Source organism: Nycticebus coucang, chromosome 15 (genome assembly GCF_027406575.1).
Source record: "Nycticebus coucang isolate mNycCou1 chromosome 15, mNycCou1.pri, whole genome shotgun sequence".
NCBI lineage: Eukaryota > Metazoa > Chordata > Mammalia > Primates > Lorisidae > Nycticebus > Nycticebus coucang.
This window is the reverse complement of record NC_069794.1, coordinates 59,781,464-59,807,200: the sequence shown is the minus strand read 5'-3', so window position 1 is coordinate 59,807,200 and position 25,737 is coordinate 59,781,464. Positions and strand designations below refer to the sequence as shown.

Below are 25,737 nucleotides of genomic sequence, written 5' to 3'. Positions count from 1 at the left end.
ATAAGTCATGAACTTTACAAATTAAGCATGTCCATATGGAGACATTAAAAAGGCTTTTGGATGTGTGTGGCGTTCAGGGGAGAGGTTAGATCCACACAGAATGGTCTTCATGAATTATGACATAAAGAAAATGAAAAGGTCTCCTTGTTGTACTTACCATAGCACATAACTAGCCTCTGCTATATAATAGGTACTCAATGAACAAATGAGAATTTGGGGGAACAGTCTAGATCCTTGGCAGCAAAATAATCAAGTGAGAAAAGAGGAGGAAAAAGGTTAAAGATGGAACCTTGGGAAATGCTTGCATTTTAGAGGGCAGGAGGAAGAGAAGAGCAAGGGAAAGTCAGGAGGAAAACCAGCATGGTAGTGTTTATAGAAGAAGTGCAAGAGAGGATCAAGGGACGAGGGTTAAAGAACGGGAGAATATGGAGATCAAAAGAAATCCATGATTTTTGGCAGTTTGATTGTTGGTGCTTTTGAGTGAGTATTTTCAGTAAAATAAGAACAGTGGAAGATAGATTGAAGTTTATTGGAGGGAATGTACATGTGGTCCCCTTTTACGAGTCTTGAATATGAAAGAAGGGATAAAGAGATGGTATTAATTGATAACGGGGAAGTATAGGTTTTCTTTTTTCTTTCTTTTTTTTTTTTTTTTTTTGTAGAGACAGAGTCTTACTTTATTGCCCTCGGTAGAGTGCCATGGCGTCACACAGCTCACAGCAACCTCCAGCTCCTGGGCTTAGGTGATTCTCTTGCCTCAGCCTTCAGATTAGCTGGGACTACAGGCATTTGCCACAACGCCTGGTTATTTTTGTTGCTGTTGTTGCAGTTTGAACAGGGCTGGGTTTGAACCCTCCACCCTTGGTATATAGGACTGGTGGCCTACTCACTGAGCCACAGGCGCTGCCCAAGGTTTTCTTAAAATACAGTTGTTTTAGAAGGGATTTGGAAATGCAAGTAAGAGTTGGTATAGATGATGAAAGAAAGATTTTGGAGGACGTGGGGTGGGATACTAAGCTCAAGGTAGAAAGGCTAGTCTTGGAGGAGTGGGAGTAATGGTACTTGGTCAAGGGTAGAAATCTTAGGGGAGAAGAAAGATGAAGACAGAGAGGGGCTGTGTTAGAGTGGAGAAAAATCACAGAATCTCAATTCACGTGAGTTTAATTATCACAGTAAAGGTCTGGACATGGTAATTTTGAAGAGTTGAAGGAAGGCATTAGAAGCTTGGCTTGACAATAACTTTTCCAAGAAATAAAGTAAATAATTTTTAGGTAATGGTGAAGATTTAGATGAAGTTGAACAATGTGAGTTTGTAGATGGCCTCTCCTCACATCTCATCCCTGATTGATTTAGATTATAACTAATGGGAGGAACAACTATTCTGTCTCTAGAAGATGATCAGTGCGTTCCCCAACTCATCCCATGGGCTTAAGAATTAAGTACCTTTTACAATGAGGCTCTTAAAAGTAAGAGCATTTTTATTTAAGATTCAGTAATCTGGCAATAATAAGTATAGTCCTCTTATTCTGATTCCTTATGCCCTTAGTTGTAGAGAGAAAGTTATAGATTTTAAAGTAAACAACATGTTATATACTTTTCTACAGGTAAAGTTAGAGCTATATTTTTATTTTTTACACATTTTATGTATGTATATATGTATTTATTTTCTGAGATACAGTTTCACTCTGTTGCCCCAAGCTAGAATCCTATGGTGTCATAGCTCACAGCAACCTCAAACTCCTGGGCTCAAGGCATCCTCTTGCCTCAGCCTCCCAAGTACCTAGTACTACAGGTGCCTGCCATAATGCCTGGCTGATTTTTCTGTTTTTAGTAAAATAGGGATAGGGATCTTGCTCTTGCTCAGGCTGGTCTTGAACTCTGAAAGTCAAGCAATCCACCCACTTTGGCCTCCCAAAGTGCTAGGATTACAGGTGTGAGCCACTGCACTAAGCCAGAGCTGTATTTTTAATAGTTGTGTGGTAGTCCTTAGTCCTTCATATTGATTTATCATGATTTTATTTTATTTTTTTGAGACAGAGTCTTGCTCTGTTACCCAGGCTAGAGCGCCATGACTTCAGCCTACCTCACAGTAACAGTAAACTTAAGCAGTTCTTCTGCCTCAGCCTTCCAAGTAGCTGGGACTACAGGCACTCACCACAATATCCAGCTATTTTTTGGTTGTAGTTGTCATTGTTGTTTGGCAGGCCTGGGCTGGATTTGAACCCACCAGCTCCAGAGTATGTGGCTGGCGTTCTCGCTGCTGAGCTACAGGCGGCTGAGTCTGATTTTTCTGTTTTTACTTGAGATGGTTTCTCACTCTTGCTCAGGCTGGTCTTGAACTCCTGAGCTAAAGCAATCCTCCTTTCTCTGCTTCTCAGAGTGCTAGGATTACAGGCATAAGCCACCATTTGTGGCCAGTTGTACTCTAATTTTTATAATCCTTCACAGATTGGCATTCAGGTTTTTTTGTTTGTTTGCAATTATAAAACAGTGCTTTGAAAACTGTATAATATACACCATTGTACACTTATCTGGTTATTTCCTTAAGGTAAATTTCTTGATGTGGAATTGCTAGGTTAATTAATATAGCCATTTACATTTTTTAGAGTCCTTGTTAAATTGTGCTTCACAGGGTTGTCAGTTTACACTCAGACCAACCATGAATCTGAGTGGTTGAAAAAAATAAGTTATTTCTCACTTATTATTTTCTTACTTTTGAGATAGGGTCTCACTGTACTCCCACCCCTCCAAGACTAGCCTTTCTACTTTGAGGTTGCAGTGAGCCATAGTGATGCCACTACACTGTACCCCGGGCAGTCCTCCTACCTCAACCTCTGTGGCAGCTGAGACTATAGGCGCACACCACTGTACCTGGCTAATTGTTTTTAGTTTTTGTTGAGATGGGGGTCTCATTATGTTGATTAGGCTGGTCTTTTAATCTCTGCCAAGTTGAAAGTCTAAAAATATGTCTCATCTTATAGTTCTGTAATAACCTGTGAAGTTAAATATGTTTTGTTATGGTGCTCATTTGTATTTTATAGGGGTGTTAATTGTCTCATTTGTATTTTATAGGGGTGTTAATCTGCAAAAATTCATTTTTACATGGTCTTTGTTATATATGTTAGAAACATTTCTTCTGCGTTTTCATTCTGTCTTTTGATTTAAGATATTTTTGCTATATGGAAAAATTTGAATGTAATCATATCTGTTAACCTTTTTGTTTTTCTGTTCTTTTTTTTTTTTTTTTTTTTTGGAGACAAAGGCTCAAGCTGTTGCCTCAGGTAGAGTGTCGTGGCATCACTGCTCACAACCACCTCAAACTCTTGGGTTTAAGAGATTCTCTTGCCTCAGCCTCCCAAGTAGCTGGGACTACAGGACCACAATGCCAGGCCATTTTTGTTGTTGTTGCAGTTGTCATTGTTGTTTAGCTGGCCCAGCTGGATTCGAACTGACCAGCCTTGGTATATGTGGCCAGTGCCCTACTCACTGAGCTATGGGCGACGCCCATATTAACCTTTTTCTTATTGGTATCTGTCTTTGAATGATCAGAAAGGTTTTCTCCACTTGATGATGATATTTTGAAAGTCAATTATATTATCATCTAGTAATTATATGGTTTTACTTTTCTTATTAAATTTTTAAATCCATTTGGATTTCTTTTCCAAAAATCTAATTTCAACTAATTTGAAATGTCACTTTCTCATGTATTAAAAATTATAATCAGTTTCATTAGCTGGCTTTCTTATATAGAAAGGATAATCCATGTGATCCTAGACAAAAAAATTTTTTAAAAAGTTCAAACAGGGCTCAGCACCTGGAGCTCAGTGGTTAGGGCGCTGGCCACATACACCGGGGCTGGCAGGTTCAAACCTGGCCCGAACCTTTTAAACAACAACAACAACAACAAAAAATAGTCAGGCATTGTAGCGGGTTCCTGTAGTCCCAGCTACTTGGGAGGCTGAGGCAAGAGAATCACTTAAACCCAAGAGTTTGAGGTTGCTGTGAGCTGTGATGCCACAGTACTCTACCAACGGTAACATAATAAGAGTCTGTCTCAACAAAAAAATAAAAAAGAAAAAAGTTCAAACAGTACAGCTAGGGTTAATGAAATCTCTGACCCCTGACTTTCATTTCCAAGAGTTTCTCTTTTCACACATTAAATTTTGAGATATAATGTAGTATACTTGTTTACTCTTATGTAGTTTTATTGATTTGCTTTTCTATTTATCTTTTTATTTTTTAAATTAAAGTTCCTCCTTACCCCTCTTTTACAGAACTTTCCTTGTAATCAGTCTAACGGATTATTAAAGGGAAGTTAGAGGCATTTAGAAATGAGACACAAACTGGATCTTTGCCTGATTGGTTTTTCTTACATTAATATTTGTTAGGAGAAAGGAAAAAAAGAACATTGGTAATTTTTTTGTAAGAAAAAACCAAACACCAAAATCCAGTAAGTTTGCAAGTAAAACAAACCAAGAAGCTTAAATTAGACTTTGTTATGCCTAGCAAACAATTTAACAGAAAAGAGGTGTTAAAGTTCTTGATTTAAGCCATGGAGGGATAAAATAGTACCATAGTGGGTTGTGTTGACTTAAAAGACCATTGAATCTTTTGTGTTAACTACCTCACTTTCCAGTTAAACTTAGGCAGGTGGCTAGTTTTATTGCTGTTCAGTTCCAGAGCTTTCACTAAGTCAACAATGATTTAAAAAAACAATGTTAACTTGGGAAAATGTGATTTTTATTCTTCTCTTTAAAGTAGATTGCATTGCTGTAGGGTCATATATACCTGAAGTCTCTTATGTGTGCAGAAATATATATATATTTTTTGTAGAGACAGAAATCACTTTATTGCCCTTTGTTGAGTGCTGTGGCGTCACAGCGCACAGCGCACAGCAACCTTCACCTGCTGGGCTTAGGCGATTCTCTTGCCTCAGCCTCCCAAGTAGCTGGGACTATAGGCGCCTGCCACAATGCCTAGCTATTTTGTTGTTGTTGTTGCAGTTTGGCTGGGGCCGGGTTTGAACCCACCACCCTCGGCATATGGTGCCCTACCCATTGAGCCACAGGCGCCACCTTCTGAGCTAAATTCTTAAATATACTCTAGTGTTCACAAAGCTTAATTGAGAACTTACCTGAAGCATGAATTTTTATAAGAAGTAGTTTGTGGGGAATTTGGATTTTGAGCCATTTTCTCCCTTTGCTGGCAAAGTTATAGTTTCTTCCTTCTCAAACCACTTTGTTTCTGTTTTTTGATGCAGTTTCAGGGGACAAGTGCTGAGAATTTGGTCAAAATATTGATGCTTGAAAGTCTCAGTGTCGTACACCTTGAAAGTCAACACTTTTCTTTACCTATTTTTTTTTTTTAATTTTTATTTTTGACACAGACTCTCACGCTGTGCCCTGGATAGAGTGCTAAAGCATCGTAGCTCACAAAACCTCAAACTCCTGTCCTCAAGTGATCCTTTTGCCTCAGCCTTCCAAGTAGCTGGAACTATAGGTGCCCACCATCATGCTTGGCTAATTTTTCTATTTTTAGGGAAGAAGTGGTCGCTCTGGCTCAGGCTGGTCTCAAACTCATGAGCTCAGGAGATCTACTTGCCTCAGGCTCCCAGAGTGCTAGGAATTACAGGCCTGAGCCACCCTGCCCAGCCAACACTTTTCTTTAAAAAGATGAAATGGGGCTGGATGCAGTAGCTCATGCCTATATTCCTAACTCTCTGGGAGGCTGAGGCGGGTGGACTGCCTGAGCTTAGGGGTTTGAGACCAGCCTGAGCCAGAGCGAGGCCTCATCTCTAAAAATAGCCAGGCGTTGCGTTGGGTGCCTGTAGTCTCCCCACCCCCAAAGAAGAAGTAGTTTGTGTTTTGATTGTTAATGCCCCAGAAGCTATGTCCATGGCTTTGTCCTTTACACAGCTGGCAAAAATGAGCTTCTTATTTTTTTGTTCTTTAGGAGCTTTACTAAGTTACTTACTACATTTTTTGTTTTTTAAAACAAAGCTATTACAGCAATGTGGCTAGTTTGGTAGAGAATTAAAATATTAAAATACATGCAAAATGATAGAGTTGAAGGATTATTCATGAATATATTTTATTCTTAAAGTGGATGATTATCTTGAGTCTAATATGGATGGCTCTTATAAAAGTTTGTTCATTTATAGTAGTACAAAGACACTTGAAATAAACCAAGCTCTACTATACACTGTAAAATCAACAGTTTATTAAAAGAAAGTAGTATGTAAGAGTGAGTAAGCAATGTCCCTTTTCTCTTCCACATTGAGAAAATATGTAGCTGTGCTACTCCAGGAATTTCTTTGGATATGAAGTGTTAAAAAATAGAGATACATTTTCCCCCTTCAAACATTCAGATCTGTTTTGGGCTAATTTTTAGGGAAAATTAAATTTTAAGCAAAGGGGTTGGTATAAGTAAAGACAAGTTTTCTAGTAAAGCAATGTGGTATGTATGTGTGTAGATCACAACCAGTTCATTTTCACAAAAACATCGCATGATGCAACTAATGTCAAGAGACAATGTTGGAGAGGTTAACAAACTGTGATAGGCTTATATGACAAATTAAGGAGCTTGGACAACTACAGAGATCTGAGAGGTAAGAAGGGCCTGAAGTAGGGGAGGGCGAGGAAGGAATGAAGTCGAGAAATATTAAAGTTAAATGATCTAGATGTACTGATAAATTAAATGTTGGAAGGGAGATAGGAATCAATAGTCTCAGCGTGAGTGAATGGTACTCCCACCTAAAACACAGAGTGTAAGAAGAGAAGTAGTTTTGGGAGGGATGGTTAGTGTGTAGAGGGGACCCTGACATGCTTATGGGATCTGGTTGGATATATCCAAATGATGGGAATACGCAATTCGGGGGAGTGTGAGATTAGGTAGACATTTACATAAAGGTGATAGTTGAAACTATGCAATTGATTAAGTTTTCTCAGGAAGGACCTTGTAGAGTAAGAAGAGCTGTGTGTTAATGATGTAATTCTGGGCATTACCTACATTTAATGGGCAACGAGAAAAGGAGAAATTGTTTTTCTAAGAGAATGCAGTGTCATGGAAACCAGAAAAGACTTTTTAAGGAGGGTGTGAGAATATAAATTAGTACTATTATTCCTTTGTTATTGAATACTTATATGAGAAATATAAGCATTTTCCTTTTTAATAGGTTTTTAAGGATTTTGAACAAAAAATGGTTTTATTCCTATGTTGTTCAGTACCTATCAGTTGAAGGAAAATATTTTTCACATCTTCAGTGATTTTTTTTTTTGGTATTATAGTTTTTCTGTCTTTTATCACTTGGGGGTTTACTTAATATTTTCCATTTTTCTCCATTAATAATTTTCTTAAAATTCATTGGAAGACTTAGAGCCCCAGTTAAGTCAGTCTGGTGTAGGCGAATGTAAATCTTGCCTCTTTTTTTTGTTTTGCTAAGTGTGTAATGTTATCAGTATCAAGCATTGCACAGAACCTGAATTCATTTTGATGATGACGTGTTTACAAACATGTAGCTTATTTGATCCTCACAAGAAGCTTTTGGGACAGATAGGGCAGATTGCTATCTTCATTTCTCTTTTCCACTTGTGGACTCTGTCCCTTGCTTAATTATGTTGCCCATTTATAGATTGCTGTTAGTTTTCCATTTTGTTGGGTATTTAAAATGTTAAAGCTAAAAGGAAACTTAGAGGTGAACTCTTCCTTTCAATTTATTTTACCCATGAATAAACAGGCCAAAAGAGGTGAAATCACATAGGTAGAAAAGGCCTAGCAAGATCTACACCCACCCCTCTTGATGGTTGGTCCCTATAACAAAACTGTAAGTTTAATTTGCATTATAAGGAACATTAGGTGAGGCTTTGCAACTTTGTTATTCTCATTTTGCTTTTGTGTTTCCTGGAGATAGTGTGCAGTTCGTGCAGCCACAGAAGGCAGAACTCTCGTTTTGGAAGGCTTGGAAAAGGCAGAGAGGAATGTTCTGCCTGTTTTAAACAACCTTCTGGAAAATAGGGAGATGCAGCTTGAAGATGGACGGTTTCTCATGTCTGCTGAGCGATACGACAAACTTCTCCAAGTAAGAGAGGAAAAATTGCTGCCTTATTTTTGTTGTCAAGCTGTGGGTAGTGCCATTTTGTTGTATAAGACATGGTTCTATTGGAATCAGGACAGATGTTCATATGGTCCTTATCTTTGTCAAATTGCTGAAGTAAAGTCATGAGTTTACAGTTTTACAAGGGTTTTCTGTTTTCAGACAATGTGAGAACGTTTCCTAGATTTTTACTGTATTTTTTTGGTCATGTAATAACTATTTTCTCTTTCTCCCCTTCCCCTCTTTTTTCTCCTTCTCTCCCTTCTCTGCTAAAAGCCTAATGACTTTTACATAGCACTGGGCATCAAGAACCAACTGAATAAAGTTCAGTTCTTAGCCTTAGGAAACGAAAAGTCCATCATTTCTTAGCTTTTTGGTTAAGATCAAGTGTAGGAAACTAAAAGTCCAGTAGGTATTGACAGAAATGAGTAAAATATTTAAAAAATAACGCTGATGATTCAAGCTCCTAGCATCTCATGTTTGTGTAAAAACTTACCCTTTTTATCACTGGATTTGTTTAGCATTCGCAATTTTTTTTCCATATTGTGAATTAAAATTGCTAAAAAAAAGAAAAAAAAAGACATATATGAGGTTGGGGTACTCCTATGCTCTAACCCTAGCTGCTTCAGCTCCTTTTAAGATTTGGGCTATTGCTGCCTCTTGCCTTATCTCCTATCCTCCTCCACTATTAACCCTACTCCAGCGGCTGTACCTTAAACATGCTAGGTACGTGTTCTACTTTCCAGCCTTTGTGCAGGCACTTCCCTTTTCCCAGACCCACTTTTTTCCAGACACCTGTTTGGCTTCTTTTGTCTGTGCCTTCTTCAAGTATTTGCTCACATGTTACATTGTCAATAATGCCTGTCCTGACCCTATTACTTAAAATTGTTGTCTGCCCTCTGCCTTTGTAACTCTCTTTTTTTTTCATGTTGTCCTCTAACATCTTACATGACTTATCATATTTTTAGTTCATTGTCTGTCTCCCTTTACTAGAATTTAAGTTTTACCAGGGAAGGGATTTTGGTCACTGAAGTTCTCAAGCTCCTAGAACAATGTCTGGCATGTGGTAGGGTACTCAGTAACTATTTGTTGAATGAATGAATGAATAAGTACAATAAAATGATTAAATGCTGTGATACATGTGCATATAAAGAGGGTAACAACTAGGGAATGTGAGACTCTTCAAAGGCCTGGGAGATGGGGTCATGTAATGTCACATATGCCCAGAGGCACTTAGCTCTCATTCATTCAGCTGAAGCTGCACCATGCTGGAGTTCTTTACAGGTATCCCAGACTTCTGTGACTGATTGCTCTGCTTCCGCATTCTAGGACTTAGAGTCTCTCTCACTCCTGTTGTGTGCTAATCTTACTTGGTTGATTGGCAGGTTGCTCAGGAGCAGGATCTGTGTCTTATACGTTTTGATCTTGTTCCCAGGGTACAGTTGCAAGCCCAGAACACCCTAACCCCTAAATAATAGATGTTGACATCAAAGGTTCCTAGCAGGGCCAGGAGCATCTTTTTCTGATTCCTGTTGTATGACCCTGTTTCTCTTTAATTCATCTTGCAAACTGTTCAGCAGGGTGTTTCTTTCTTTTTTTTTTTTTTTTTATTGTTGGGGATTCATTGAGGGTACAATAAGCCAGGTTACACTGATTGCATTTGTTAGGTAAAGTCCCTTTTGCAATCATGTCTTGCCCCCAGAAGGTGTGGCACACACCAAGGCCCCACCCCTCTCCTTCCTTCCCTCTCTCCAGCAGGGTGTTTCTTTACTGTTTAAGGGAGTTTCTAGATGGTGTTTTTTATTGTGTACTAAAAGAGATTTGCTTCTGGATCTATCTACGTATCATCCCATTCTAAAATAATTAAAAGCAGGTAATGTAGGAATTAACCAATAAGAAAAACTGAAATTCATTTATTCATACTGTAATAGTTAATTTGCTGAAATGAAAACTATTTTTCTTTATGTTTAAAAATAGGTAGCTATTACGCAGAACGTTTTCTCTTTCAATACTTTCCTAATTGCAAAAATTGTGTGCTTCTAGAGATTATATTAGTATTCACCAAATGACTTGGAAAAAAATACTTAGAAAATGGAATCATTTTTTAAATGTATAGGAGTTACTTTACAACAAAAAATTGGATATATTCTTTTTACAGTAGAATTCTATGCAAAGTTATTGAGTGTATTACTTTGTATAGGAATTCAGGATGTGGCGGATAAAGGATTTTAGTATCATAAGGAATTCCTTATTATTATTGAAAAGGGTCCACTATTTTTTTTAGCCAAAGCAAATATTACTATAAATACCTAATGTTATATGTGTATTCATACAATCTGTCTCATGAGAGGATCAGAGAATACAGGCAAGATTGCGTCACAAAACACTACTATTTAAAGATAATTTCTATGGTAAGAAAGATTCTAACACTGTAACTTGTTGTATTTCTAGCTAAATTCAGTATTTTAAATTTTAATATCTCAAAAATGTTATTGGTTCCATACAGGTGATTACAGTAGAATTTTGTAATTATGTAAACAGATACAATCAGTTTGTATCTGTTATATTCTGATTATCATTTTGGGGTGAATAAAAAATAGAAATATCTAGCTCTTGGAAGACTGTATTCTTGGTTTTTCAGTCAGGGCTGGGTTTGAGCTCTCATTTCTTAGCATTTATGTCATACTGTCAGTCTATGAAATACTTGTACAATTTGTGATTTTGATTCACAGCAAAGTGTGATTGAAATAATTATTTACTATTTTTAAAATGAATTCAGGCAACCAATCAACAAACATTTCTTCTATTATGTGCTAGAGGTAATAAGTCTTCTCAAGAGTTTGGATCATGAGATAGTCATGTTTGGGAGTAAATCTGGAAATGTGTAATGATAGAAGTTTGCATAGGATACAATGAAGGGTGCAAAGGTTCTAATGAGGGGAGGGCACCATAAAAGGGCTTATTTTTAATGTTTGTGCTGGGCTTTCAATGACACAGTGTTTATGCTGTGCAGAGTGGAAAAGGTGTTCCAGGCAATTAGAGTAGTTGTTGGTAAAGCAGCAGCATGTGTTTGGATGGCTGAAGTTGTGAGATGGTTAGAGCCCAGGGTCTCGGAAGATGGATTGAGGGGTTTGGTGTATACTGGTTGCTGAGACAAGGAGAGTCAGACAGGACTCCTGTCAGGAACGGCTGTTGAGCACCATGTTAGGCATTTCTACCCTGTCATGTGGGCTGTACCCTCTGAATAGCTGCTGATAGCTGTGGACCTTTCTCTTAGAATGGTCTCCTGTATTTGCATTCAAGTAAACTTTGTCAGAGTCTGTAAAGAGCTATTGATAGAGTTAGGCAGAGAAGGAAAGACATGACATTTAAAATGGACCATATACATTCTTTTATTTAGTTTTCATAGCAGTCATAATAATGTAGGTGATATTATTTCCACTTTCTAGATAAGAAGGCTGAGGCTCCAAGGGTATAATAACATGCTATTGGTCATTGATTCTTATTTTTATTTTTTTTGTTGTTGAGACAGAGTTTCCGTATGTTACCCTCGGTAGAGTGCCATGGTGTCACAGCTCACAGCAACCTCAAGCTCATGGGCTTAGGAATTCTCTTCCTTCAGTCTCCCAAGTAGCTGGGATTACAGGCACCCACCTCAATGCCTGGCTATTTATTGTTGCAGTTGTCATTATCGTTTAGCTGGCCTATGCCAGGATCGAACCCCCCAGCCTCGGTGTATATGGCCAGTGCCAAGCCTGGTCATTTAGTTATAGTATGTAAGCAACTGAGCCAGGTTTTGTGACTCCGTAACCTGTACTATTGCCAATCTCTCAGCTCTATTAGTTCCAAGACCATGGGTAAGTTATATGAATCCTCTGAAGTTAAGTTCGTTCTTCCATATTAAAAGGAGATTAGGTATCTATTATTATTCTGGTGAAAGTTAAATGAGAAAAATCCATGGAATGTTCTTATCATGTATGTTTTCGTAACATGTTAGTTATTACAAAGTTAATAATATGCCTTACTAGAAATATACTAACAAACATAGTTGCCTACATAAGGTCCATGGGCAATCCGTCCTGCTGGTGATCTGCCCCTGTTGGACCACCTTTTAAAAACCTCTAGTTTACCTTTCTGACTCTATCCTTCTATGTTACTGACAGAGCTTAGGAGATCTGACCCAGGTCTTCTTTGTTCCTGGGGGAGTTGGCTGCTTTTCCTGTCAAACACAATTCTTCACGTTGTGAGCTTACCCTGGCATCCTGATTCTGGTTTCCTTTGCTTTCTTCTGTGGCAGTTTGGTTTTGAGAGTGTTCTCAAATATTTTTCTCAATAGTCCAAGCCTAATTTCCTCTGCCTGGAAGCTCTTGCAGTTGTAGTCTGTATCATTTATGCAACTGTCTTTTGGGGCCTCCTACTTTTATAGGATCATACCAAAACAGAATTGGATGCTTGGAAGATTGTCCGAGTTAATGAAAATTTCCGAGTGATTGCCTTGGGATTGCCAGTGCCGAGGTATGCTGGGAATCCATTAGACCCTCCTCTCCGTTCTCGTTTTCAAGCCAGAGATGTTTATTATCTACGCTTCAAGGTAAGTATGACCAAGGATAATCTATTTTTTAAATAGTTTTTCTATTTATGACAAGAAGTTTCAATTCTATAAAAATGTTTACTGTATTTTTAGATATCCTTAGAAGTTAATAGAAAAAAAGAACATAAACAAAATGTGTATAAACTAGGAAAAAAATTACTATGGCATTATTTGTCTGAAAGATTCTTTTAAAAGGCTGTCTGTTCTTTTAGAAAATGAAATGTATTTTGTGGCACCTGTGGCTCAAAGGAGTAGGGCGCTGGCCCCATATGCCAAAGGTGGCGGGTTCAAACCCAGCCCTGGCCAAAAATAGCAAAAAAAAAAAAAAAAAGAAAAGAAAATGAAATGTATTAAGAAGTGATTTTTTTTCCTGTTACTTGTCTGCTTAATTTAAAAGGTTAGATTATGTCTATAAATTTATACTTAATCAGTTACAATTCTTATTACTTGATTTGATGTGTTTCTATCTTATTTTAGGACCAACTTAAACTATTATATTCAATTGGGGCCAGTGTTTCTGCTGAGAAGTAAGTATATTTTTATAAATTCCTCAACATTTAATATTAAATTTGTTTTCCCCTTTCATTGATTGATTGATTCATTCAACAACTATTCTTTGAAGAATTTTTCAGTGTTAGTAGGTTTAGTAAGTGCTGGTGTTACTAAGATATGATCTTTGATGCCAAGAAACTGAAGACCTAGTAGAGTGGAAAGATTTCTGAATAGATTAGTTTAACACAGTGTAGTAAGTGCCAAAATTTAAAATATTGGGGCTTTTGGTGGTTGAGACTTTATACAGGCTTCACAGAGGCAATGGTATTTAAAATGGATCCTGTAAATGAGTAGGTTTTTGCTAGGTTGAGAATGGAATTAAAGAATTATAAGAGGTTTTTTTGTTCCTTTTTTTTTTTTAAGCTTGGGATATGAGAATTTATGCCTAGTTCTTAGAGCTATCAAAAGCTCTAAGTGGTTAAGTTTGGGATTGAGAAAGGTGGGAGATGAGGCTGGCAGGGTAGATTTGGGCAAGGTTGTGAGAAACCTCACTTTTTGTGATAAGTATAGAAATACATCCTTGTATCTAGTTAGCTTCTGACTTTTAAATGGAATATTATGATATGAAGCCATTGTTCTATAATAATTAACAGTATGGATCATCTTTTTAGATTAATTAAATTAGCCTAGCTATTTTACATTTAATAGACATATATTTCATTTTATGAAACTATTAAAATATTATTTTTTTCCCCTAGAGTTTCTCAGCTTTTATCCTTTGCCACAACTCTCTGTTCCCAAGAATCATCTGCTCTTGGACTTCCAGATTTTCCTTTAGATAATTTGCCTGCTGCAGTTCAAATCCTGGTATGTGAAATAAGTTAATAACTAACTGATATATCCAAATTTAGCCAAGAAAATTTGAAGTTAATTACTGGGAATTAATCAATTCAGTTTGCATTGTCACATTATTCTATAAATATTGGAAGACCAGAGATTAATTTGTTGTACAAGGCAGTAAACTGCACAGAGACCAAGGTCATGTTTTGAGCCCCTAAAGAACTGCCAGCTTTGGAGTAGGAGGTAGACATACAGTCTCAGTTAAGAGTTCCATGGAGAGAAGGAAGACTTCAGCCTAATCACTAAGAGGCATGCTGCAGTGTGAGTTAGGCCTCAGGCTTGTCCCAGCCTGAGGCAGGCAGCTGGGGCTTTCATGTTGTAGAACCCATCTGTCACTGGGTAATAGTCATCTCAGGGGACACAAATTCCCAGGCTCTAGTGGGTCTCCCGGGGTATTCAGCTTGCAGCCTGCAGGCTGCGTGTGGATTATGTGAGGATTTTTTTTTACTTATCTGTAGTGTCAGATATCATGAAAATTATGCATGGACTTTTTTTTTTGTTGTTGCTCATCACCTTTCTTTAGTGTTTGTGTATTTAACATGCAGCCTAAGGCAGCTCTTTTCCAGTGTGTGTAAGAGAAGAAAAAAGGTTGGACACCCCTGGATGAAGCTGGCTCCTACAGCCTAAGACCAATCTTCTTTTTTTTTTTGTAGAGACAGTCTCACTGTACCGCCCTCTGGTAGAGTGCCGTGGCGTCACACAGCTCACAGCAACCTCTAACTCTTGGGCTTACGCGATTCTCTTGCCTCAGCCTCCCGAGCAGCTGGGACTACAGGCGCCCGCCACAACACCTGGCTATTTTTTTGTTGCAGTTTGGCCGGGGCTGGGTTTGAACCCGCCACCCTTGGCATATGGGGCCAGCGCCCTACTCACTGAGCCACAGGCGCCGCCCAAGACCAATCTTCTTAAAAACTACTGCAGCACTTGGCTACCGGAAAGGGAATCTGAGAGGCACAAAGAAAGAATGTAAACAGATCTCAAGAGAATTTGATAGAGTAGAGAGATTGTCCACTACAGTTTTACAATAGGCATGGCAGTTGTGTCTAAAGTGATTGAAAGACCTTCCAGGCAGAGGGCAAAGCATGGACAAAGGTATTCAATCACAAAAGGGCCTGGTACGTTTAGAGAATGAGAACAAGTGTGTGTGGTAGAGGGAGAGGTTAAAACCATGTAATGAAGTGTTTTGCATGGTGAATGAAGTAGCCTGGATTTTGTGATGTAGAAGAAGTGGCTAATCAAACAGTATGAAGTAGGTGGGATGTGAAGTAATCAGATTTATATTGGAGGAAAATACCCTGGCTGACGGCAAGGAGGGCTGAAAAGAGAATCTAGATGCATAGGGAACAAATAGGAGGCTTTTGTAATAGTGAGACCCTACCATGGAGGCTGTCACTGAAGGTAGTGGAGATAATTGTCTTTGGCAAGAGACTCTTATTTTTAAACACTCACTGTATGTGTGTGTTGTTCATTCATTTTTGTTTCCTGCGAGGCAGGAGTTAGGTATTGTTTACATTGTTCTATACATCTAGAATGGCACTTTTCCTCTTGTTTATCAAATCATGTACTTTTTGTTCTTTTTGTCTTTGCTCAGAACTTTTTACTCTGAAAATTCTCAAATCCAAAACAAGTTGAAACACAGTAAAAAAAAACACCTATTTACCTATTGACACATTTGCTTGCTTGTGCTCTCCTTTTTTATTTTTGAACCATTTGAAAGTAAATTGCAGTCATTACTCTTGAATACTTCAGTATACAACTTCAAAGACTTAGGACATTCTTCTGTAAACAAGAACACCATTATCATATTCTGTATCATATTAATAGTAATTGTGTAGGAGCATCTACTAGTTCATACTGAAATTTCCTTAATTGTTTCTGTCAGTAGACTTTAAAGTGGGGTGAACAAAACTGAGAGTGCAGTTTGATTTGGGAGAGAGACTTGAGGATAATAAATGCTTTGTATTTAGGAATAAAGAAGGATGATGTACTCTGTGATGAGTAAGGTAGGGAAATTTGTTTTGTTTTAAGTGGGAGTCTATGGGATAGTCATATAGTCATGTGTAATAGACAAATGAGAGTTCAGGTCTAGGGCTTCAGAAAGAGGCTAGGACTAGACATAGAAGCATGGAAGCCATCACACAGATGATAGGTGACAGATGGGAGTGGGTGAGCTTACCTAGAAAAGGGGCAGGGAACAGAAAGAGAAGAGAAAATAATAAATATTTGCTTTTGTAGACTTCTAGAAAATGCCAGAAACCTATTGGTTATTTTTATAAGGGAATTTTAATGCCATATGTACATTTCAGATAAATTTTCTATGATCATTTTAGATGTTGCTCATTCCTATATATTTTTGCTCCTAAATAGGATTCTTTTCCTATGATGTCAATCAAACACGCAGTCCAGTGGCTTTATCCATACACTGTTTTACTAGGGCATGAAGGGAAGATGGCTGTGGAAGGTGTTTTAAAAGTAAGTATCTGTTCCCTTTCCTTTCTTTTCCCATTTCCCTAGCCTTTGCCTTCTCTTCTCTTCTCTTCCAGGAGTGGAGGGATTGTTGGCATACCTGTAATGAGAAAGTACTGATGGGAAGCAAGCATGGAGGGTCTGGTGTGGTTGGGAGATTGGCTATATAGATCAAAGAAGTTATTGAGGATAATAAGAGCTATGTTTCTCACTATTGGAGAAAGGATTTATAAACAAACTTGGAAAGAGGGGAGGCAGGAAAGAATCCTTGGTGTTATATTGGAATTGGAGATATCATTATAAATGATGTTTTCTTTTTCAATATTTAGGAACAGGCAGATATAGTGTTAGCTATAGATAGTATATATGTGTACACACACATATTTTCTAGGTGTCCCCTGAAGAGAGCCGAAAGCTATGGTACCCCAGTAATAATGATCACACCAAGTGTCTGGACATTGATTTCTAAATACCATGCTCTCCTGAAAGGAATGAGGACTCCTCAGAAGTAAGGCTGACTCAGGATCAGGCCAGGGAACTCACAAAATGAGCCTGGACCATCTTATTGTGCCATAAAGTAAGGAAATATTTAACAAATGATGCTATCATATCAAAAGGACAGAGAAACCAGGTCAAAGTTGCTGAAAGCTGGGACAACTTGAACATAAAAATAAATAATGATGGTTATTGAACATAACTCTTTGCATAAACTAGGAATCCATAAGTCTATACTGATATAAATGTATTTTTAAAAAGTGGGGGAGAATGAAAATCTTTTACTTAGGGTAAAATACTTCCTAATAAATAGTAACCGTGAGTGCTGGTTGATTTAGGCAGGTGTCATAAAAGAATGTTAAAGCTGGTGGATATAGCTTCTATGATGAATGGAGTATTAGCATAATCTCAGAATATTTTCCCTCCAACTACTCAGTTGACAATAAAACAAAGTGATATTTTTATAATAAACACCAGCTTGACCAGGTGGGATGAATCAGCATGGTATGCCTCCTGAGTCTTGTGCTAAGAGGAGTGTCATTTCTGGGGAATTCATGCCATGAATTTGGCCTTGAGGAACTATTGAAGACCACATAGAAGAGACAGCAGAGAATAGAAGCATGAAGTAGCAGCCACTGAAAGAAAGAAGGATGGTTTTCTCTGTGTATTGGGCGTTGGAGAGAGAGATAGAGAGAGGAAGAGGAGGAGAGAAAGCAGCAGGTTGTCTTACAGAACAACAGTTCTATTTTTTAAAACTGTTTAGTCAGTGAAAGGGAAAAACTGAAGAAACGTTTTAGGTTGCAGGAGACTGAAAAGATATGATAGCTAAATGAATCATATGTTTCTGCATTGGATCTTCGACCAGATGGGAACAAGTGACCAAGTGACATTGGCACAAGTGGTAAAACTTGAATAGACTAGATTGGATAGTAGTATTGTATTAAATTGGTTTCCTGATTTGGAGGCTTATATGGTGATGACAGTGGTCAGAATTCTTGTTTTCAGGAAAAATAAACTGGGATATCTATAGCTTCTTCTCAAGTGGTCAGAAGAAGATCAATGATAAAATGTGTTGGAGGGGGTGAGTAGGAGGGAATGGAAAATGCAGTAAGATGTTAACCATTTTGAGATCCAGATGAAGGCAAAATAGAATGTCTTTGTACAACTAAATCCTACAAATTTCAAAATAAAAAAAATTGAAAAAATAGCCAATATTTTACTTCATTTTAAAATAAAAAATTTAAAAAGCAAATATGTAATAATGCTCAATTAAAATTTATCTATCTATAACTTAAACTATTAACTTGAAAAGCAAGCATTTTTAAATAAAAATATGGAAACTATCATTTAAACTAATGAAGTTATCACTTTTTGGTCATTAAGTGGCTTGTAATATATAGGGTGTGATTTTTAAAAAAGATATATATAGCATAATTTCTTTATTGTGTAGTTAACAGTTTGTTTTCTGAAAGGCCAATTATACGATATGGTGTTTTGTAACTATGTATTGAAAAGTGTTGACCCTTGGTAGAGATTTATTGTCTTATCCAAATTAGTTCCTTTTTATGAAAGAGTTTTTGTTTTCTTACATAATTTGGCTTAAGGTATAAGTTGAAGGCAAACATTAAGGTGTTGTGGCTTTATTTGTAGGACCTTCATTTTCTGGAGGCCAGATTTGACAACCTTAATCATATGGAATGATACAGGTGGCTATAAAGTTCGTGTGCATTTTTAAAATAGTGTGCAATTTGTTTCTCTGATACTCAAATCTACATAAATCATTTGGAAGTACAGACATGCCCTTTATGAATCTATTAATAGTGAGAAGAACTCAGAAAAGTAGAACATTAGATTCTAATTACTTCAGACAGATTATTTCTAGATGATCTAGACAAAGAGCTCAAAGAAACAATATTTTCAGTGGCAATGTCAATACTAGTAATAAAAATAATAAAAAAACTCTGAAGTGTAGTTAAAGACAGAATCTAAAAGAAAAGAGTAAAGAAGTAAAGGGGAAATCATGGTCATTGAAGACCACATAGCAGAGACAGCAGAGTACAGAAGCAGGAATTAGCAGCCCCTGGAAGAAAGAAAGATGGTTTTCTCTGTGTCTAGAGGGCTAGAGAGGGAGAGAGGAGGAGGAAGAGAAAAAGCAGGAAGAGGAAGGGGAAGAGGAAGAACAGAGAGGACGAATATTAAGAATCATTTTGAAATAGGGAAATTAATTTATAGCATCAAGGAATCAGGAAATTACCACCTTCTTAGAACTGAAGTTATCTTTGACTTAATCTACATCCAAGCTATATTTGCATTGGTCTTTGAAGTAGAGCACTCAGTGCTTAGGATAAAAGGCCAATTCCAGATGAGCTTCAGTGCCTTGGAAATGAGGGCACATATTCAGGGAGGAAACTCTCATAAAATGAAATGATGTAAAAGTTTTGTGTGTGTGAGATAAAACTGAGAGAAGACATTCAATGTCTAGTTAAGTCAGTTCTGAGCAAAGGTCTTTATGAAGGAACTGCTTTGATGTGTTTCTGGTTTCTACTTTCAAAACTAATCATCCGAATTATATAAGTTTATAGAGTATCTTTAAAGAGTCGAATTTTCTGAACAAAGTAGCTAGCATTGCTTCATTTTTTTTGGCCTTTATTTTGACCTTCATAATTAAGGGGAACATAGAAAAATCATTAAGGGTTTTATTACTAACATAAAGGATTTCAAATTTGATTATAAAGCTTTTAAAAAAGGAAAAGGGGTTGGTATTACTTAAAATAAGATGAGAAAAAGTATGACTAACTTCTTACCTTACATTCGTGAAAAGCTAATTAGGACAGGTCTGACTCAGTAGCTTATCAAGTGGGAGGGCTTAAGTTTGTCTGCAACTAATGAAGAACTTTCTTTCTTTCTTTTTTTTTTTTTTTTTTGCAACTCCACAATTAAACTTTATTAATAGTAGATCTCAGACTATTAATGAGTGTTGGACTTATTAAGTTTTTTTTTTTATTAAATCATAGCTGTGTACATTAATGTGATCATGGGGCACCATACACTGGTTTTATATACCATTTGATGTATTTTGATCACACTGGTTAACATGCCCTACCTGGCATTTTCTTAGTTATTGTGTTAAGACATTTATATTCTACATTTAGTAAGTTTCACATGTACCGTTGTAAGGTGCACCATCCCTCTGCCCATCCTCCCCTCTAACTCTCCCCCACCTCTCCCCCTTCCCCATATTCTTAGGTTGTAACTTTAATATGAAAGCCATAAATTAGTTTCATAGTAGGGCTGAGTACATTGGATACTTTTTCTTCCATTCTTGAGATACTTTACTAAGAAGAATATGTTCCAGCTCCATCCATGTAAACATGAAAAAGGTAAAGTCTCCATCTTTCTTTAAGGCTGCATGATATTCCATGGTGTACATATACCACAATTTATTAATCCATTCGTGGATCGATGGGCACTTGGGCTTTTTCCATGACTTAGTGATTACGAATTGGGCTGCAATAAACATTCTGGTACAAATATCTTTGTTATAATGTGATTTTTGGTATTCTGGGTATATACCTAGTAGAGGAATTGTAGGATTGAATGGCAGGTCTATTTTTAGATCTCTATGTGTTCTCCAAACATCTTTCCAAAAGGAACGTGTTAATTTGCATTCCCACCAGCAGTGTAGAAGTGTTCCCTTTTTCGCCACATCTACGCCAACATCTCTGATATTGGGATTTTGTGATATGGGCTAATCCTACTGGAGTTAGATGATATCTCAAAGTAGTTTTGATTTGCATTTCTCTGATGATTAAGGATGATATGTCTGTAGGCCGAGTGCCTGTGTTCTTGAAAGAAGTTTCTCTTCAAGTCCCTTGCCCAGCCTGCGATGGGATCACGTGTTCTTTTCTTGCTAATATGTTTGAGTTCTCTATGGATTCTGGTTATTAAACCTTTGTCGGAGACATAACCTGCAAATATCTTCTCCCATTCTGAGGGCTGTCTGCTTGCTTTACTTACTGTGTTCTTGGCTGTGCAGAAGCTTTTTAGTTTGATCAGGTCCCACTAGTGTATTTTTGAAGCTGCCTCAATTGCCCGGGGGGTGCTCCTCATAAAATATTCGCCCAGACCGATTTCTTCAAGAGTTTTCCCTGCACTTTCTTCTAGTATTTGTATAGTTTCATGTCTTAAGTTTAAATCTTTAATCCAGTGAGACTCTATCTTAGTTACTGGTGAAAGGTGTGGGTCCAGTTTCAGTCTTCTGCAGGTTGCCAGCCAGTTCACCCAGCACCATTTGTTTAAATAGGGAATCTTTTCCCCACTGACTGTTTTTAATTGGCTTGTCAAAGATCAAATAATGGTAAGTAGCTGGGTTCATCACTTGGTTCTCTGTTCTGTTCCATACATCTACCTCTCTGTTTTTGTGCCAGTACCAGGCTGTTTTGATCACTATTGATTTATAGGATAGTCTGAGTTCTGGTAGCGTGATTCCTCCTACTTTGTTTTTATTTCTGAGTAATGTCTTGGCTATTCGAGGTTTTTTTCTGATTCCATATAAAATGAAGTATTATTTTTTCAAGATCCTTAAAGTATAACAGTGGAGCTTTAATAGGTATTGCATTAAAATTGTATATTGCTTTGGGTAGTGTGGACATTTTAACAACGTTAATTCTTCCCAGCCATGAGCATGGTATGTTTTTCCATTTGTTAACATTTTCAGCCATTTCTTTTCTTAGAGTTTCATAGTTCTCTTTATAGAGATCTTTCACGTTTTTTGTTAAATATACTCCCAAATATTTCATCTTCTTTGGCACTACTGTGAACGGAATAGAGTCTTTAACTGTTTTTTCAGCTTGACTATTGTTGGTATATATATAAAGGCTACTGATTTATGAATGTTGATTTTGTAACCTGAGATGCTGCTGTATTCCTTGATCACTTCTAAGAGTTTTGTAGTAGAATCCCTGGTGTTTTCCAGATATACAATCATATCATCTGCGAAGAGCAAAAGTTTGATCTCTTCTGACCCTATATGGATACCCTTGATCGCCTTTTCTTCCCTAATTGCAATGGCTAAAACTTCCATTACGATGTTAAAGAGCAGTGGAGAAAATGGGCAACCTTGTCTGGTTCCTGATCTGAGTGGAAATGATTTCAATTTAACTCCATTCAATACGATATTGGCTCTGGGTTTGCTGTAGATGGCCTCTATCAGTTTAAGAAATGTCCCTTCTCACCGGAGCAAGTCATATTTGAGTTGTCACCAGACCCCTGTGATCCAGTTGCCAGTGACCGTTTAAACTCTCCCACCTGAGACAGGTGCTGACTGAGACAATTGATTTGGACCTTTTGAACTGAGCCAATCACCGGAGAACTATTCAAGTGGTGCCCTGGGTGTGTGGTTGTAGGAAGGTTTGATTTTCCTTTTCCAATTGTTGCCTGTGTGGGGCAGGGTGACTTAATTGCTGTTTTTTCTCCACAGCTGAGACTTCAACCCAGAGTAACTGTTTCACTAGGGTCGGACAGAGACAAGCTGAAAACAAGACAGAACCACTTAGCCCCACCACAGCAAACAGGTCCCCAGTTTCTCAGGTTGTAGCACTGTATGGGTCCTCAACAAAGCTCCAGGGAAAAAGTCAAACAGTGTAAAATAATCATGGGGTGGAATCATCGGGAAAACTCTGGTAACCTGAATAACCAGAATAGATCAACGCCCCCAGGGAAAGATATGGCAGATGTAACTGAAAATCCCATTCAGAAATAGCTTGCTGAGATGTCATAAATCGAATTCAGAATTTGGATTGCAAACAAGATTAATAGACATGAATTATCAGAACCTCTGGGATACTGCAAAGACAGTCCTAAGAGGGAAATTTATAGCACTGCAAGCCTTCCTCAAGAGAACGGAAAGAGAGGTATTAACAACTTAATGGGACATCTCAAGCAACTGGAAAATGAAAATTTGTAATTAGAAATTCAACGAGCAAATCAAACGTCGGAATTAGAAATTCAAGGAGAAATTCAAAAGTTTACTCAAGAATTTAGCGAATTTAAAGACAAAACCACCAAAGATTTTGATGCACTGAAGCAAGAATTTGCAGCCCTCAAAGATCTGAAAAATACAGTAGAATCCCTCAGTAACAGAGTGGAGCAAGCACAAGAAAGGATTTCTGACATTGAAGACAAAGCTTTTGAACGCTCCCAAACTCTCAAAGAGGAAGAGAAATGGAGAGGAAAAACGGATCATTCTCTCAGAGAGCTCTGGGATAATTCGAAGAAGGCTAATATCCACCTCATTGGTATCGCTGAAAATGATGAAGTGGTCTCACAAGGCACAGAGGCCCTTCTCCATGAAATTATGAAAGAGAATTTTGCCAAGTGATTCTGAAGCAAACAGTTTCAGAACCCCAGCACGACTCAATCTGAATAAGACATCCCCCAGGCATATCATAATTAACTTCACTAAAGTTAATATGAAGGAGAAGATTCTGAAAGCAGCCAGATGTAAGAACTCCATTACCTACAAAGGGAAGAACATTAGAATGACTGGAGATCTCTCTGCTGAAACTTTTCAAACCAGAAGAGGATGGTCATCGACTTTTAATCTCCTAAAGCAAAATAACTTTCAACCCTGGATCCTGTATCCAGCTAAAGTGAGTTTCATTAATGATGCAGAAATTAAATACTTTAATGACATTCATATGTTGAAGAAATTTGCCATAACCAAACCAGCTCTTCAGGATATTCTGAGACCTATCCTCCATAATGACCAGCCCAATCCTCTACCACAAAAGTAAACTGACTCAGAAACTTTTGATCAAACTCCAGCTTCCACAGTGGTGAAAGGATTAAATATGTCCACTGGACTTTTGAAAAACTCAGTACCCAAAATTTTACCAGACTTATCAATATTCTCCATTAATGTGAATGGCTTAAACTGTCTAAAGAGGCACAGGTTAGCTGACTGGATACAAAACTCAGGCCAGATATTTGCTGCATACAAGAGTCACATCTTACTTCAAAAGATAAATATAGACTCAGCGTGAAAGGATGGTCGTCCAAATTTCAGGCAAATGGCAATCTGAAAAAAGCAGGTGTTGCAATTCTATTTGCATACACAATAGGCTTTAAACCAACAAAAGTAAGGAAGGATAAGAATGGTCACTTCATATTCGTTAAGGGTAATAGTCAATATGATGAGATTTCAATTGTTAATATTTCTGCACCCAACCTGAATGTGCCTCAATTTATAAGAGAAACTCTAACAGATATGAGCAATTTGATTTCCTACAGCTCCATAATAGTCGGAGATTTCAACACTCCTTTGGCAATGTTGGATAGGTACTCCAATAAGAAGCTAAGCAAAGAAATTTTAGATTTAAACCTAACCATCCAACATTTGGATTTGGCAGACATCGACAGAACATTTCTCCCAACAAAACTGAATACACATATTTCTCATCAGCCCTTGGAACATATTCCAAAATCGATCACATCTTAGGTCACAAGGCTAACCTCGGTAAATTTAAAGGAATAGAAATTATTCCTTGCATCTTCTCGGACCACAGTGGAATAAAAGTTGAACTCAGTAACAACAGGAATCTGCATACTCATACAAAAACGTGGAAGTTAAATAACCTTAATGCTGAATGATAGCTGGGTCAGAGATGAGATTAAAAATGAAATTGCCAAATTTTTGGAACAAAATGACCATGAAGACATGAATTATCAGAACCTCTGGGATACTGCAAAGACATTCCTAAGAGGGAAATTGATAGCACTGCAAGCCTTCCTCAAGAGATCAGAAAAAGAGGAAGTTAATAACTTAATGGGTCATCTCAAGCAACTGGAAAAGGAAGAACATTCAAACTGCAAATACAGTAGAAGAAAAGAAATAACTAAAATTAGAGCAGAATTTAATGAAATTGAAAACAAAAGAATTATACAACAGATCAATAAATCAAAAAGTTGGTTTTTTGAAAAGGTCAATAAAACAGATAAACCTTTGGCTAACCTAACCAGGAAAAACAGAGTGAAATGTCTAATGTCATCAGTCTGAAATGACAAAGATGAAATAACAACAGACTGCCAGTTACATCTGTCATACCTTTCCTTTGTGGGGGTTGATCTACTCTGGTTATTCATGTTACCAGAGTTTTCTGCTGATTTCGCCACATGATTATTTTACACTGTTTGACTAGATGACTGGATAAAGAAAAGGTGGGTTCCGGGTTTCAGGAGTAGTGATTAACCAGCTGTTTGCTCAAAAGCTGGGACTGGTGTCTGTACCTTTTCCCCTGAGCTTTTCCGAGGACTGTACAGTGGTACAGCCTGAGAAACAGGGCACATGCTCCGTGTGATTCTGTCTTGTTTTCAGCTGCTCTCTGTCCGACCTTAGGGACACAATTACTCTGGGTTGAAGTCTCAGCTTTGTAGAAGTACCAGCAATTAAGTCACCTTGTCCCCCACAGGCAACAATTGGAAAAGGAAAATCAAACCTTCCTACAACCACACACCCAGGGTACCACTTGAATAGTCCTCAGGCGATTCGCTCAGTTCAAATGGTTCAAATCAATTGTCTCAGTCAGCACCTGTCTCAGGTGGGAGAGTTTAAAAGGTCTCTGGCAATTAGATCACAGGGATCTGCTGACAACTCAAATATGACTTGCTCCGGTCCTCCGTGAGGTCAGGAGGACCCACCCAG

The 25,737-nt window shown here is 37.7% G+C and overlaps 1 protein-coding gene across 1 annotated transcript in view; it reads left to right on the top strand.

Moving 5' to 3' along the window:
* VWA8 (von Willebrand factor A domain containing 8) overlaps positions 1–25,737 on the top strand; it is a 468,998-nt gene that overhangs the window by 84,687 nt on the left and 358,574 nt on the right. Inside the window, exons 5-9 of the mRNA XM_053563447.1 lie at positions 7,910–8,077; positions 12,519–12,683; positions 13,161–13,210; positions 13,934–14,042; positions 16,443–16,547. Of these exons, the coding sequence (XP_053419422.1) occupies positions 7,910–8,077; positions 12,519–12,683; positions 13,161–13,210; positions 13,934–14,042; positions 16,443–16,547 (597 nt within the window). The remainder of the gene's footprint in view (positions 1–7,909; positions 8,078–12,518; positions 12,684–13,160; positions 13,211–13,933; positions 14,043–16,442; positions 16,548–25,737) is intronic.